This window comes from Budorcas taxicolor, chromosome 10, assembly GCF_023091745.1.
Source record: "Budorcas taxicolor isolate Tak-1 chromosome 10, Takin1.1, whole genome shotgun sequence".
Lineage (NCBI taxonomy): Eukaryota > Metazoa > Chordata > Mammalia > Artiodactyla > Bovidae > Budorcas > Budorcas taxicolor.
Window position 1 is genome coordinate 98,057,172 of NC_068919.1, and position 15,109 is coordinate 98,072,280.

Below are 15,109 nucleotides of genomic sequence, written 5' to 3' on the forward strand. Positions count from 1 at the left end.
AGTTCAATGCATGAAGCTGGGCACTCAAAGCAGGTGTACTAGGATGACCCTGAGGGGGTGGAGAGAGAGGTGAGGGCATTCAGGATGGCGGACACGTGCACCCATGGCTGGTTCATGGCGATAAATGGCAAAAAACATCACAATATGGTCAAGTAATTAGCCTCCAGTTAAAATAAATAATTTAAAATTTTTTAAAAAGACATTGAAAGCCAATTTTAAGGGTTAAAAAGGAATGGAGGGGAAATACTAGCATAGAAGACATGGAAAGAACGAATGATGGATGTATGACTGGAATCTCTAAAGAACAGAACCAAAACCATACGGCCGAGAAAATGTTTCAAAATGACAACCAAGGCAGCTTTCCTGAAATAAAAGGGACAAAGCCTAGTAGCTTTATCAGACAGATGATAAAGAAATAATCTTTTGAGTAGCTGAGCAAAAAGATCAAGTCACTTATACTGATAAAAGGGGGGAAATTGCCTGGCATTAGGTTTCTCCACCACTGCATAAGCAGAGGGGGAAACAGAGTAAACCAGCAAGATCCTTAAAAAACAATGTGAGTCACGGATTTCATTTCCAGCCAAACTGCCCTTCAAGGGTAGGGCTACCATCCGACAGTACAGACACCCAGGGAATAGTGCTCCCAGGAGCCATTTTTAAGTTTCAGCCAAGCAAGTGAAGATTGACGAAAGCAGTGGGAAAACCATGATGTGCACCATGGCTAGAGATGAGCACTGACGATATTTAGCCGTAGAACTACGACCAACACAAGCGGGAGTGCCCAGGCAGCAGAACAGATGTGAAATATACACCCTGATGTTACAGAACAACAGTGAGCAGTAACTGACACCGGAAGAGGAAAAGGAGCTGAGATGCTGAGTAAGTTCCCTGACTGCAGTATATATGACCACTGAGAGCCAAGAGTGATTATTTAAAGTGGGCAAGTCGTCTGACAGAAGCTCAAGCATATTTAATAATGTAAAAGTAAACACTGATAGGATGGCCTCAACTAAAACTGTGTGGTGGAGAAAGAGATGTCATCACCTATAACAGAGGGCTAATTAATACTGCTTAAAGATTTGCACCCTAAGGTTATTATATGCGATTATAATTATAAAGTTAACCCCTATGACAAACCATTTAACACCTAGGACAAAAATACAAGACTCCCCAAGGATCAGATAAAAGACACAGAGAAACACAATGAGAACAAAAATTGGTGCAGGAAGTAAGTAATCAGAGCTCACCTTATGATCAGCTGTGAAGAGCATTTACCCAGCAAAGTAATGCAAACATTTACTTTTGATCTAATCAAACCACAGGGAAGGAAGGAGGACGGGAAGAGAGCCTCCACGGTGGGCAGGGATGAAGAAAGGGAATTAATTCCTCATCTTCCTCCGGGGGAAGTCAAGAAATCATCATTAAAATAAAATTCGGGAAGTGCAGCACAAATGTGATATTTACAGACACGGAGATGAATATCAAAATAATCAAGCAAAAGAGATGAAAGCAATGTATCCAGGGGAGGTTAAAAAGAGAGAGAAGGGCGCAGACTGCTGTTTTTCATAACAAACTTTGTAGAACAGTTTGGTTCCTTCATGAATAACTCTAATAAGTACAGTTTTTAAGAAGGAATTTCAACTCAGCTGAGCAATCTGAGTTCGATGACCAATTCAGAGATTGATTTTTTTCACGTTAACCTTCCCGTGAGGTTCATTTAAACTAAAGGTCCCCTAGACTTTCATTTTGAAAACTGAAGCAGTGCATTCTACTTTGCCTTTTATTGAAAGCCACCACACAAGTACTGCGATAATTCGACAGTGTTTGGGAAGCCTCCTCTGAACCCCCAGCAGTCATGGATTCTATGGGGACGATCTGTAGATTTTAGTGCCATTATTCAGGAGGGCCTGCCGGGGAAAAGATACTTGCAAACACATGGGTACCTATGGTGGTGATGACCGTTCCAGCAAAGAAAAAGGCACTTCCAAGGTCCCAGTGACTGCTGTTGTTGGAAGAGTTTCCTACTGGGCTCACTCCCGCGTTGTCGGCGTCAAGAGCGTGCTGCAAGGAAAGTGAGAAAGCGTGAGACTCAGTTAAGGAGTTTATCAAGACGTCCTTGCTCAAGAACCTGCCGTGATCTCTAGACAACAGGTTACGTGGACAAAAGTACGGTCACAAAGTGAAATACTATGTTAGAGAGGAAAGCACGGCCTGGGACCGCACCGCCTGTGCCGGACCGCACGGTACCAAACCTGCGCTTAACACCTGACTTTACTGCAGCTCCAACCTGCTCCAGAAACGTGATCTTTTTAATACTTATTCTTTTCTTTCAGTGAAGTGTCATTGATTTACAATACTATGTTAGTTTCAGGTATACAGCAAGGCGATTCAGTCTTTTTTTTATTGTATTCCATTACAGGTCATTACAAGAATACAGCTCCACGTGCTAAATCCCTCTGCTCATCTATTTTATGCAGAGTAGTCCGCATCGGTTAACCCCACACTCCTCATTTGGCCCTTCGGTAACCACAAGTCTGCTTTCTGTGTCTGTGAGTCTATTTCTGCCTTATATATAGACTCTTTTGTATCATCTTTAGATTCCACATATAAATGATATCGGGCTTTTCAGGTGGTGCTAGTGGTAAAGAACCCGTCTGCCAATGCAGGAGACACAGGAGATGCAAATTCAATTCCTGGTCGGGAAGAGCTCCTGAAGAAAGAAAGAGCAACCCACTTCAGTCTTCTTGCCTGGAGAATCCCACAGACAGAGGAGCCTGGCGGGCTACAGTCCCTAGGGTCACAAAGAGTCAGACACAGCTGAAGCTACTTAGCACACACACATAAATGACGTGTGCTATTTGTCTTTCTCTGTCTGAGTTATTTCACTAAATATGACATTTTTTTTCATAATAGTTATCTTGTCCTATAAAAACCGTCCATTTTGTACAGACCCTGGAAGCATACCTCCAGATGCTAGATGAGATCTGCCCAATTCATGAATCATTGAGTAAAGCCAATTAGATCTTCAAATCTACCTAGCAGAATTTTTTTATAGCACTATACACTCACTTATTAAAAGTAAAAAATTAGTTTTAAATGGGAGGGGAACCTGATATATACTATATTGTCATTCATGTAAAATTTGCAGATGTAGGATTCCCAGGTGGCTCAGTGGTAAAGAATCCATCTGCCAGTGCAGGAGACGTAAGAGACACGGGTTCGGTCCCTGGTCAGGAAGATCCCCCAGAGAAGGGCATGGCAACCCACTCGGTATTCTTGCCTGGAGAATCCCACAGACAGAGGAGCCCAGTGGGCTATGGCCCATAGGATCACAAAGGTTGCAAAGGACATGAGTGAAGCAACTTAGCATGCACACAGGACTTAACCCGTCCTGGCACAGGTTACGCAGAACACATAGGTCTTGCGTATCCATGGAAAGCGGTCTGTGAGGACTGGCCCCCAAAGCGGTTGTTCTTGGAAGATGGGATTTCAGTTCCTTTCTGCTCTTGCCTGTTTTGTCAGACTGGTTTACCCTGAGCTGATTTCGGGAGTTGAGAGCTGGGACCTCAGAACCTCGGGCAAGTTATGTTCACCCCTCTTAGCCTAGATTTCCTCATCTGCAAACTGGAGGTGATAATTCCTCCCCCCACAGAGTTATTGTGAGGATGAAATTAGATGATCAATGTAACACGCTTAACCGGGTACCCAGCATTGGAGCGAGGCTTAACAAAGAGCTGCCAATTGTGTGACTGTTATTTCACTGTCCCCTCAACACACACACACACACACACACACACACACACACACACCTCCTTTTTAAAATAAATGACAGTGACTCCTTACTGGCTACTGGATTTGGAATTTCATACACTTTAAAATTCCCAATGACTTGGCCATACTGATGCTCCAACTGCAGCTCACATGACTGGAAAAGCCTCCAGCCCTGGGCAGAACACTCTAGGAGACATCGCCTCGTACTCCTGAACCTCTGCTTTGCTCTCCCATAAAGGTGCCCCTCCTTCAGGGTCTAATCTGGGCCCCAATTCTTCCAGGAGGTTATTTGTTCAGGTTCAGCCCCCACGGACGGCCTAGGCCCAAGACTTATACCTCCTCATCACATACACGTCACAGGTCATTGATCATGCAACCGCTGCTTTAGATCCTTCCAGAGTCTCAGCGTGCACAGAACAAGGTGGACAGTTCCTCCGCAGCTCTTCCTGAGTGGGCCCTGCCAACCTCTTTCAAGCCAGGGGAGAGGGGAGAAGGAGATTTCAACCAGGTGAGCCGCGGTGGAGAAGGGACAGCTGGGGGCTTCAGAGGGAGGTGGTAGAAACATAAGATACTGTCTAGAAGTATCTAGAAAGGAAGAAAGACTCCACTCTCTGCAGAAAACTGTAATAATCCCTCGTGGATAGTGCCAGATGCAATTAACATTGAGATGTGATTATATTCATCCTAAATAATGGCCATTAAGCTTTGTTAACAGAGAAGGCAGTGGCACCCCACTCCAGTACTCTTGCCTGGAAAATCCCATGGATGGAGGAGCCTGGTGGGCTGCAGTCCATGGGGTGGCTAAGAGTCGGACACGACTGAGTGACTTCACTTTCACTTTTCACTTTTCACTTTCCTGCATTGGAGAAGGAAACGGCAGCCCACTCCAGTGTTCTTGCCTGGAGAATCCCAGGGACAGAGGAGCCTGGTGGGCTGCCGTCTATGGGGTCGCACAGAGTCGGACATGACTGGAGCAACTTAGCAGCAGCTTAGCAGCAGCAAGCTTTGTTAAAATGGGCAGACAGTGGTTGCCACAAATTAGATGACAACTGGAAAAGTCAGCCATTGTTAGTTTCATTTTGCCTTCATTGATCTGAGATATTTCCAACTCTTTAGACCAGGGATCAACACGTTTCCAGAAAAAGCCAGACAGTAAATATTTCCGGTTTTGGGGGCCACATGTGGTTTCTGCTGTGTAATTTTCCTTTTTATAGCCCTTTAAATATGCAAAACCATTCTTAGCTCACAGTTGTTCATAAACAGGCTACTGACTGGATTTGGCAAATTGTCTATCCCTGGGTTGGGACGATCCCCTGGAGAAGGGAAAGGCTACCCACTCCAGTATTCTGGCCTGGAGAATCCTATGGACTATTCCATGGGATCACAGAGTCGGACACGACTGAGTGACTTTCACTTCACACTTCACTAGACAACTGACAAAAGAAAAAAAGCTCTTTTGTTCAAGTCTTTGCTCCTTCCTGCCTCTAAGAACATGAACTATTACACCAGCCACTGCTTCTAACATAAACCTGGCAGCCCAGAATTTAAAATCCAGCTGCATGGAACGTGTCTTTGCTCGTGGTTTAAATCAGCTTAATCTACAAAGATCACTTCTTCACTGGTGGCTCTGCAATCCTCTGCTTCAGACAGAAGACAGAGGGTGAGTCCTTTCTGCTGGTAAAATACCCATTTTCACCCTCCTGTGAGTGCCATCAGACCAACCACAGGCCTTAACCTTTGTTTATCTCTTCATCATCGATTCAGCTCTGATGGGCCCACCTCAGGGGATAGCTCTAGAACCTAGTCACTTGAGTGGCCTCAGATCACACCATCAATACCTAATATGTACAACCTCTATGAAGCTGTGAAAAGAGTTTGGGTTCAATCCATCCTCTCTGTGCTAAGGACGGCACGCTGACATCCAAAGCAGACCCAGAGCTGCGTACAGACAGATTTGCAGCAAAGACAAGCGTGGGTAATTACTGGCTTCATCAAAAAAAAATCCAACACAAGATTCTTTTTCAAGTTTCTTTTCTCTGAATTATGCAATTGATAAATATTTAATGTTTACATATGTAACCCTCAAGGAAAGGATCTATCAGTTGAAAGGAAAGGAAATTAACACTGGTTGAGTGTCTGCGTTGAGGCAGGTGCTCTAGAAGTGTTCTTCCCTTTAATCCCTGCCACAACCTGTGTGTTATTCTATTCCATTCTTTCTACACTTGCAAGCACGTCATATTACCTCTCTCTTTCAAGATACGGAAACAGGCTCAGAAATGTCAACTCCCCCGTCTGCGGTCACACAGCCAGGAAGAGGAGGGTTCAGAATTCAAGCCCAGACTGATCCAAAGCCCTGGTTTTGCCCTTTCCTCTGCATATGGTACCCCGAACACAATCACACTCATCGACCGTGTGCTCACGTCCAGGCACAGAGGAGGGAGGAGGCTTGTCACTGTCCAAGAATTTAGGCAGAAGGACCTCACGAGGGGTCGTTTCTTTCTTCTTTTCTGGCTGCACTGCGTGGCTTGTGGGATCTTGGTTTACTGACCGAGGATTGAACCCGTGACCCTTGCCCTGCAAGCGAGGAGTCCCAACCACTGGGCCAGCAAGGAAGCCCCAAGCAGTCGTTTCTGACTAGACTGCCTCCTTGCACACGTCGACAGAGGCATCAGACTTGACGGGACTGCTGCAGCGGATGGCAGCTCCACGGCTCAGCGTTAAAAATTTAAAGAATAAATAAAAACTGGGAAAAGTGGGTTTTAGAGCCTGAGAGGGAACAGAGGAAAGAGAGAGGAAGCACTGGGGGAATAAAAAAGGAAAAGAGGAAAGCAAAAGAGACAAGTGTCAGCTGAGCTCAGTTGCTGCCATGCCCAAGACTTCTAACAAGCAGGTCCTTTCCTGGCAGCTCAGTGGTAGGGCATCCGCCTGGCAACACAGGAGACGTGGGTTCGATCCCTGATCTGAAAGGGCCCCACATGCCAGCAAGCAGCTAAGCCTGTGCGCCACAGGCACTGAGCCACAGGCTGCGACTGCTGAAGCCCCACCCTCCAAGAGCTTCTCTGCAATAGGAGAAGCCGCTGCAGTGAGAAGCCCACGAACCGGAACAGAGTAGCCCTTGCTCCACCAGAGAAAACCCGCATGGCAGCAAGGGCCCAGCACAGTCAGGAACAGGCAAATAACTGTCTAAATAAAGCAGGTCCATCCTGTAACCAAGCTTAACCTGCTTCAGATCTCGGATGTAAATCCCTCTCTTGTGCCCCCAAGTCTTCAGTAAAGTGGGCTCTACAAGCAGATGCCTTGGGGAAGTGAGTTTAAATATAAGGGTACAGGGGGCTGGAATATGATTTACAACCAGAAGCAAGAAGGAGAAAAAGAAGGCCTCTCACAAGTCACCAAGCTCTTGGTAAGACTAGAGGATCCCCCAGCCCAGGAATGAGGTGTGATACTGTCTAGATCAGAAAGACTCCAGCAAACAACCAGGATTAAAAGGAATCCACAGTCTGTAGGTTATATACCTACAGGGAAACCAGTGCAAACGGACTGCTATCACTTGAATCAACAGCATCATTTTTAACTCCATATTACTGACTGAATTCATAATTCTAACTTTATTAAATTTCTAAAGTATTTTCTAATAATCTTAGTTGTTTGAACTCAAGTAAAGGCTATTAAAATGAAAAGCATTTGCTTTTAAGTTTTTTACCCTCTCCATTCAGGCTGCAAAAGTGAAGATAAGCCAGCTCATTAGAAATGTCCAAGCATGTTGCTAATGAAATGACAAAACTGAGCCACAGTCTGGCTTGAAAGATCAGTTATAGGTTAGAGGTACAAGCCCCATCAGCATCATTTAAAGCCACAAATCTCAGACTCAAGGAGCGTCATGTGTTCACAAGTTCACCCACAGCCAAGTTCAGAGAGGTCTTCTGAAAATCACAAGGAGATAATTATACTAGATGGGATGTGAGAGTTTCAAGGAAAGCATACTATAAATTAGAAGGCATCACTTTAAGATTTAATTCTACGTCTTTTTTAATTTCCTTTATAGCCTGTAAGTTAGAATTTCCAATACCCACCCAGTAAGGGATTCATAAATGAATGCTTCAGTCAATAAGAAATGAGTGAACAAACTACAGTAATAAATGTAGGCACATGGTATTCCCAGCAGTGTGAAAGGAAAGCAATTTATTTCTTTGTAATACAGACAAACATAAGAAAGCAACCCAACACCAAGAAATATAATGTTTGTTCTGTGTTTAAAAAGCAGGTGAATGAAGAGGTGATGACAGTGGTTAGTGTGCTAACGTGAAAGAAGGAAAATGGTGCAGGATCCGTCTGCCAGTCGGGAGATGTGAGAGACGCGGGTTCGATCCCTGGATCGGGAGGATCCCATGGAGTAGGAAGTGACAACCCACTCCAGTGTTCTTGCCTGGAGAATCCCATGGGCAGAGGAGCCTGGTGGGCTACAGTCCATGGGGTCACAGAGAGTCAGACACGACTGAACATGAACACGTACGGATCTAAAAGAATCTGTTTCTAACTTATTTACAAAACAGAAACATACTCACAGATTCGGGAATCAAACTTAAGGTTCCCAAAGGGGAAGCCTGGGGAGAGGGGATAAATTAGGAGCTTGGGATTAACATATACACACTACTGTATATATAAAAGAATCAATAAGGACTTAGTGGACAGCACAGGAAGGCTGCTCAATATTCTGTCATAACCTATATGGGAAAAGAATCTGGAAAAGAATGGAGATTCGTGATTCCCAGCAAGGTGGATCAGAGGCATGTATAGCACTGTGCACAGATATGAGTGCTCAGTGACGCCCAACTCACGACTTCCCTGGTGGCTCAGACGGTAAAGCGTCTGCCTACGGTGCGGGAGACCTGGGTTCAATCCTTGGGTCAGGAAGATCCTCTGGAGAAGGAAAGGGAAACCCACTCCAGCACTCTTGCTTGGAAAATCCCATGGACGGAGGAGCGTAGTAGGCTACAGTCCATGTGGTCACAAAGAGTCAGACATGACTGAGTGACTTCACTTCACTTCAAGCCCAATAGGCTCCTCCGTCCATGGGATTTTTCAGGCAAGAATAGTGGAGTGGGTTGCCCTTTCCTTCTCCAGGGGATCTTTCCAACAGGGATCGAACCCACCTTTCCTGGATCTCCTGCATCAACAAGCAGATTCTTTACCACAGAGCTACCTGGAAAGTCCATATATATATTACATATATAATAATAAACATATCTCCTTATCGCCATTCTTTTTCAGATTCTTTTCCCATAGAAGTTATTACAGAATATTCATATATACACTAGTGTATATGTATACTATACAGTGTATATTTCATACATAGTGTGTAATGTATTACACACACAATATAGTGTATTACACACATATATATAGTGTGCAACAGAGATGTTAGCTAATGCCACGGTGGTCATCATTTCACAATAAATTCGTGTATCAAATAAATACATGGAATACCTTCAACTTCCACAACGTTAAAATGTCAATTTAATCTCAATGAAACTGGAAAACAAGTGAGTAAAGAATCTCCTCCCTTCCTGCCGCCTCTCCTACATCAGGACCCCCAGAAAGGGGGGACAGGGAGACTGCAGCCTCTCACAGAGGAGGCAGGTCTGAGGCTGACGGGAAGGAAGGGGGCGTGAGGAGCCCCCGGAGGCGCTCCACCAGGCTCCCCCGCGCCGGTGTCCCACGGGGCAAGGCCAGGCTGCAGAAGTCAGAGTTTCAGGCAGTCCGCGATACCATCGTGAGCTTTAGTGCTGCTCCGGGATGAACCACGGCCCTCAGGGGACCACTAACTGTCTGCGGCTTTTCTCCTGTGATCTGTGCCCCCGTGAGATCATCTGTTCTCTGTTTCCTCACGTGGCACCGGGAGGAAGACAAACAGAGGTGGAGCAATAATCACTCGGCTTGTCTGAGACTGAGGAAGGCGACCAATTGGAGGCATCCGCACCGATGCCAAGGACCGTGGGGACAGTTTGATTTAGTGTCCACACTCGCAGAGGGAAGGTGGCTTGGTTCATGAGTCAGCCCGGACTGCAGGACACGCGGTCTTCTTACTGATGCTTACAGCTCTGGGACAAAAGGAAAGGACCTCGTCCCAGGGCACAGGGCGGCTCCAGGCCTTCCACGTTCTTCATGTCAGGGGGGCACAGTCAGCAAAGGGATTTAGGAAGGAGATATGCAGCCAGGGATCGAGGCAAGATGGGGGGGTGGGAAGCGGTTTCATAAATGTCCTCAGAGCAGGCATGCTTTCAGCCATTAGTGGAGAGAAGGAAAGCCACAAGCCCTGGGAGATGGAGAAAGGCGGTGGGTACCCAGAGTCATCACAGCTCAGAAGCGCCCTAATGACTCCAAGCCCCACAACAGGGTACAGCATCCTCCCAGTGCCTCGCACAACTGCGGCGGAGGGGCCCCGGGTGAGAAGGGGAAGTACGAAATTAATCTGTTCGCCGCGGTGGCTTTTTATTTCTCCTGCTTCAGAAGCATTTCACATATCAATATTTCAGCAGCAGAAGTGAACGGAAAGGCTGCTTCACATCCCAGGGCAGAACCACACCACAAAGGTCCTTCAAGCAACAGCACAGGGGGGTATCAGAGAGGAGCACTGGAGCCACCTCCCAGCGAGGCACCTCTTGATTCCAAGAAGTCCTCAGCGCAGAAAAAGAGTATAAGCACTTCGTATATTCCTCTTGCAACGGGGAAAGTTTATGGGTAAAGTGCACACGTCTAGCCCGTGCAAGGTACTCGGCTTGCCCGAGCCTCGGTTTTCTCGTCTTTAAAATGAAGGAGGGGCTTCCCTGGTGGGCCAGTGGCTAGGACTCTGTGCTCCCAGTGGGGGGGGGGGGGGGGGGAGGCCCTGGGTTCAATTCCTGGTCGGGGAACTAGCACCCACGTGCTGCAACCAGGAGTTTGCATGTTGCAACGAAAGATCCCGCAAGCGGCAACTAAGACCCAGCACAGTCACATACGTCTATTAAAGGTTTTTAAATAAGGGACCCTGCCTTCCAGGGCTGCTGTCAGAACTTTCTGATGGATATATGACTTCAGACAGCCTTCCCTGTCATCTCGTACCCAATGATATTAATAAAAATAGGAATCCTAAGTACTTGCCAGTGCATAGATTAATTCAGTGAACCCTCCTGAAGCAGGAGAAATAAAAAGCCACCGTGGCGAACAGATTAATTTCGTACTTCCCCTTCAGTCACCCTCATGGTGACCTGTGACATAGGCATCCCCCAGGGACACATGAGACAGGAACGAGGATCTTGCCCATGATCGGACATCTGCCTGGCCAAGCCAGCAAGCGGATGCTCAGCCTTGGCACCTGGAGGATCATCACCCTAAATGCCAGGAAGGCAGCTTCCCCCCATCCTCTGTGGGCCTCTTTCTCCCTATCGCAGACCCTCTTAGCCCATTTCCCTACCTCTAGAGAGCAGGCTGCCCCCGCCTTCCAGGAGAAGACACCCCAAAGGTCTACAAGAGGTCATGGGAGAGGGAGACTGAGGGACACGGTCCCCACCTCCCACCCGGGCAGATGGCCAGTGCAGCAGACGGACCTGTGCTGGCCGAGCAGACCAGCCATCCTCAGTGTCTCCCATCAATAAACCTTCCCCAAGACCTGCGTGTGCCGCACGCTCCATCAGTCATGTCCGACTCTGTGCAACCCCACGGGCTGAAGCCCACCAGGCTCCTCTGTCCATGGGATTCTCCAGGCAAGAATGCTGGAGTGGGTAGCCTCCTCCTGGGGATCTTCCCACCCAGGAACCAGGCCAGCGCATAAAAAGGCAGCGCGAGCGCCTTCAGCACCATGGGCGATATGAGGGTGCTGTTTATTTCCCTTCTGCCCTGAGTATCCAGTTGTGCACAAATATTAGCCTTTCCTCGAGTCCCCAGGGGATCCAGGCAGCAGGCTTTCATCAGCGCTTTATTTACAGCCTGGTTATAAATGTAGAGAGAGGGCCACCTGCAGACTGGGCAGCAGGAGCCGAGAATCTGTTTGAAGAACAAGAGAAACTCAACGTGCGCTGAACAGCCCATCCAGAGCTACGGTCTGAGCAAGCGAGCTTTCCTTGCTAGCACTACTAATTATTTCTTTTGGGGAAGTTCTATAACTCGGTTCCTTAGCACCTGGGAATATATTGATGACTCACCTAGTCAAACACTGTCATGTGGGACCAAGATATATTGGGAGGAGCCCTTTTACCTTTCAAATTGTGCCTTACCACATAGAATTAGTTTTCTTTCTTTGACTACATGCAAGGATGAAATAAGAAAAATCTGAAAGCATCCAGTACCCTAAGGAGGCAGAGATACATGTGTCTGCTCTGAAAAGATCAATAAACTTTCAGACGAACTAACTGTCACTCTTTCATCTCAGTTTGGACTCAGCCTCTACAGACTGAGAAACAAATTTGCCAAGTGACGTTGAAAAATCACTCTGGTCCTAAGGACAATGTCTGAAGCATGCCCCACTCTCTGCAGTTGAGATTATTCCTATCAAAGATGAGTCTACCCAATTTCTGGGGGAAAAAAATATATATTTTTTCCCACTGGGCTAGAAAAGCAGCTCCTAGAATTCTGATTCATGGCTGTGTGACCAAAATCCAAGAGGATTACTCCTTCCATCACCACTGCACTGGAGAGAGCTTGAGATTTAACAGACGATTAATCACGTCATGAGAAAGGGATGCTTCTGCTATCTTGCACTCATTGTAGCTTTGTGAATGGAGTGCTTCCTGCCATACCAATAAACAAGGATGTCACAGGCATCCTTGATTCCAGCCCTCCACAGATGACTTTCTGAACCCAGGGAGAACCATGCTTGCTGTCAGGCAGCCATCAAGCTGCCACAAGCTGCCACCACTCCCTAAGGTGAGCAAGGAACTAAGGGTGTGAACGATCAGATCCCAGGATGCTGGCCCCAGAGAGCTGAGAGGCACATGAAAGGAATGATTTCAGTACCCCCAGACTCTTGTATCTTCCCATACACAGAAAAGTGCTAAATTCCTTAACTTGAGATATCTTGTTTTTGTTCAGTCACTCAGTCATGCACGACTCTTTGAGACCCCGTGGACTGCAGCTGTCCAGGCTTCCCTGTCCATCACCAACTCCCAGAGTTTACTCAAACTCAAGTCCATTGAGTCGCTGATGCCATCCAACCATCTCATCCTCTGTCGTCCCCTTCTCCTCCCGCCTTCAATCTCGCCCAGCATCAGGGTCTTTCCCAGTGAGTCAGTTCTTCGCATCAGGTGGCCAAAGTATTGGAGCTTCAGCTTCAGCATCAAACCTTCCAATGAACATTCAGGGCTCATTTCCTTTAGAATGGACTGGTTGGATCTCCTTGCAGTTCAAGGGACTCTCAAGAGTCCTCTCCAACACCACAGTTCAAAAGCATCGATTCTTCAGCACTCGGTCTTCTTTATGAGATACCTCGTTTTCCTAAATTAGCGATAATCTTTCAGTGTTCAGACTACCTGCCCCCTGCTGCAAACTTCTACGTAACCTGACTCCTCTCCCACCTCTTTGGAACAGTTCTCTTGGAGTTACTTGAGATGCCGTCTCCTGGGCTTGACGTCCTAAAAATTCCCACCAAATAAAGCATAACTCTCAACTTCTAGGTTGCGACTACTTTTTAAGTCGACAGTTTTCTGCCTGGACTCTTTCTTACTCTTGAGTGCTCAATATTAATCACCAATTAATATTTCATTTCCTGTGCCCCTTAGAAAATGAATCAGCGCTTACCGGCACCTCTCTCGGATGAGCGGCTTGATGTGTGGGCAGACAGGGAACAGAAACAGCCCCAGAGCCTCTGAAGAAAGCTCAAGAACGTTCATGAAAACATTCATAGGAGCCAGGATCTACAATATGCCTCCTTAGCTTATTCAACCCGAACAAAACCCCTGTAATAACAAATCCTATTGTCATTCCCATTGTTTATAAATGAAGTGATAGAAATAAAGAAACGTGCCCACTTTGTAGTAGTTAGCAGGCAACAGAGCTGGCCATGGTTGCAAGTCTGCCTTTGACTCTGGCCTTCTCCTGTCTCCCACAGACAACTCTCTGCCCACCTCGCAAACCTCTTTCCTAAAGCGTGTCTGAGACATCACCTTCTTCTACCTGAAAAAGGGCAGCATGGAGAAGTATGGAGAATTGTATCTCTGATCCTCCTGTTTCACAAGACAAAAGGCTAAACCCTACCTTCCTCGATAAAGCTAATGCTCATCAACCAGCTTTGCATCTCTTCTGCTCATTTCTACCAAGAAGGGAGGGAAAATGCATGTGGATAAGCAACCCTCAACTTCATACTTAAATGATACATTGAGTTCTGTGGTTCTTAAATAGAATCTGTTGACTCAGCCCAACATCCTTATGTGCACATGCAAGGCCATGTGCCTTGACAGCATGACCAACAGATAATCATTCCTTTCCGTGCTCTTCTCACAGGAGAATGAGGTCCTTCTGGGGCTTCCCCAGGTTGAGCTGGAGACTCCTGCTCTGTGAATAGGGGCCTGAGCACTTCCTTACCTTCCAGCACCAATTATACTGGACTCTTAACGACCAGCCTCAAGCCACCTCAGTTTCCCCAACAGGGGCAGACCATCCTGGTGAAAAGGCAGGGGTTTTGGAGTCAGACTGCCTCTGTCCAGAGCACAGTTCTACCTGCCTCTTAAGCTTGGGCAAATTATCTAACTCCTCTGCTCCTCAGTTGCTTACCCCTAACCTCAAACGATCACTGTAAAGGCTAAATGACAACAGAACTTTAGAGCATATGTGGCCACAGTAATACCATGTAAGTGAGCTAGTGAGACAATGAAGTCTGGGCTAGAAGCTCCTGAAGAACAGGGCGCAGGCATCTTGCATCATCTTTTATTTTTCTAATCGTCAGAGTCTAACACAGCACCTGCAAATTCACATCCTCTGAGTCAGTGATGCTATCTAGCCATTTCTCCCTCTGCCTCCCCCTTCTCCTCCTGCCCTCAGTCTTTCCCAGCATCAGGATCTTTTCCGATGAGTCAGCTCTTCGCATCAGGTGGCCAAAGTATTGGAGTTTCATCTTCAACATCAGTCTTTCCAATGAACACCCAGGACTGATCTCCTTTAGGATGGACTGGTTGGATTTCCTTGCTGTCCAAGGGACTCACAAGAGTCTTCTCCAACAACCACAGTTCAAAAGCATCAATTCTTCAGCGCTCATTGTCCTTAGGGTCCAACTCTCACATCCATTTCACACACTACTGGAAAAACCATAGCTTTGACTGTATGGATCTTTGTCAGCAAAGTAACATCTCTGCTTTTTAATATGTTGTCT

At 46.7% G+C, this 15,109-nt stretch overlaps 1 protein-coding gene across 1 annotated transcript in view; it reads right to left on the reverse strand.

The window, feature by feature from the left end:
• KCNK10 (potassium two pore domain channel subfamily K member 10) overlaps window positions 1–15,109 on the reverse strand; it is a 154,032-nt gene that overhangs the window by 53,238 nt on the left and 85,685 nt on the right. The window contains 1 exon segment of the mRNA XM_052646954.1: window positions 1,944–2,061. Within this exon segment, the coding sequence (XP_052502914.1) occupies window positions 1,944–2,061 (118 nt within the window).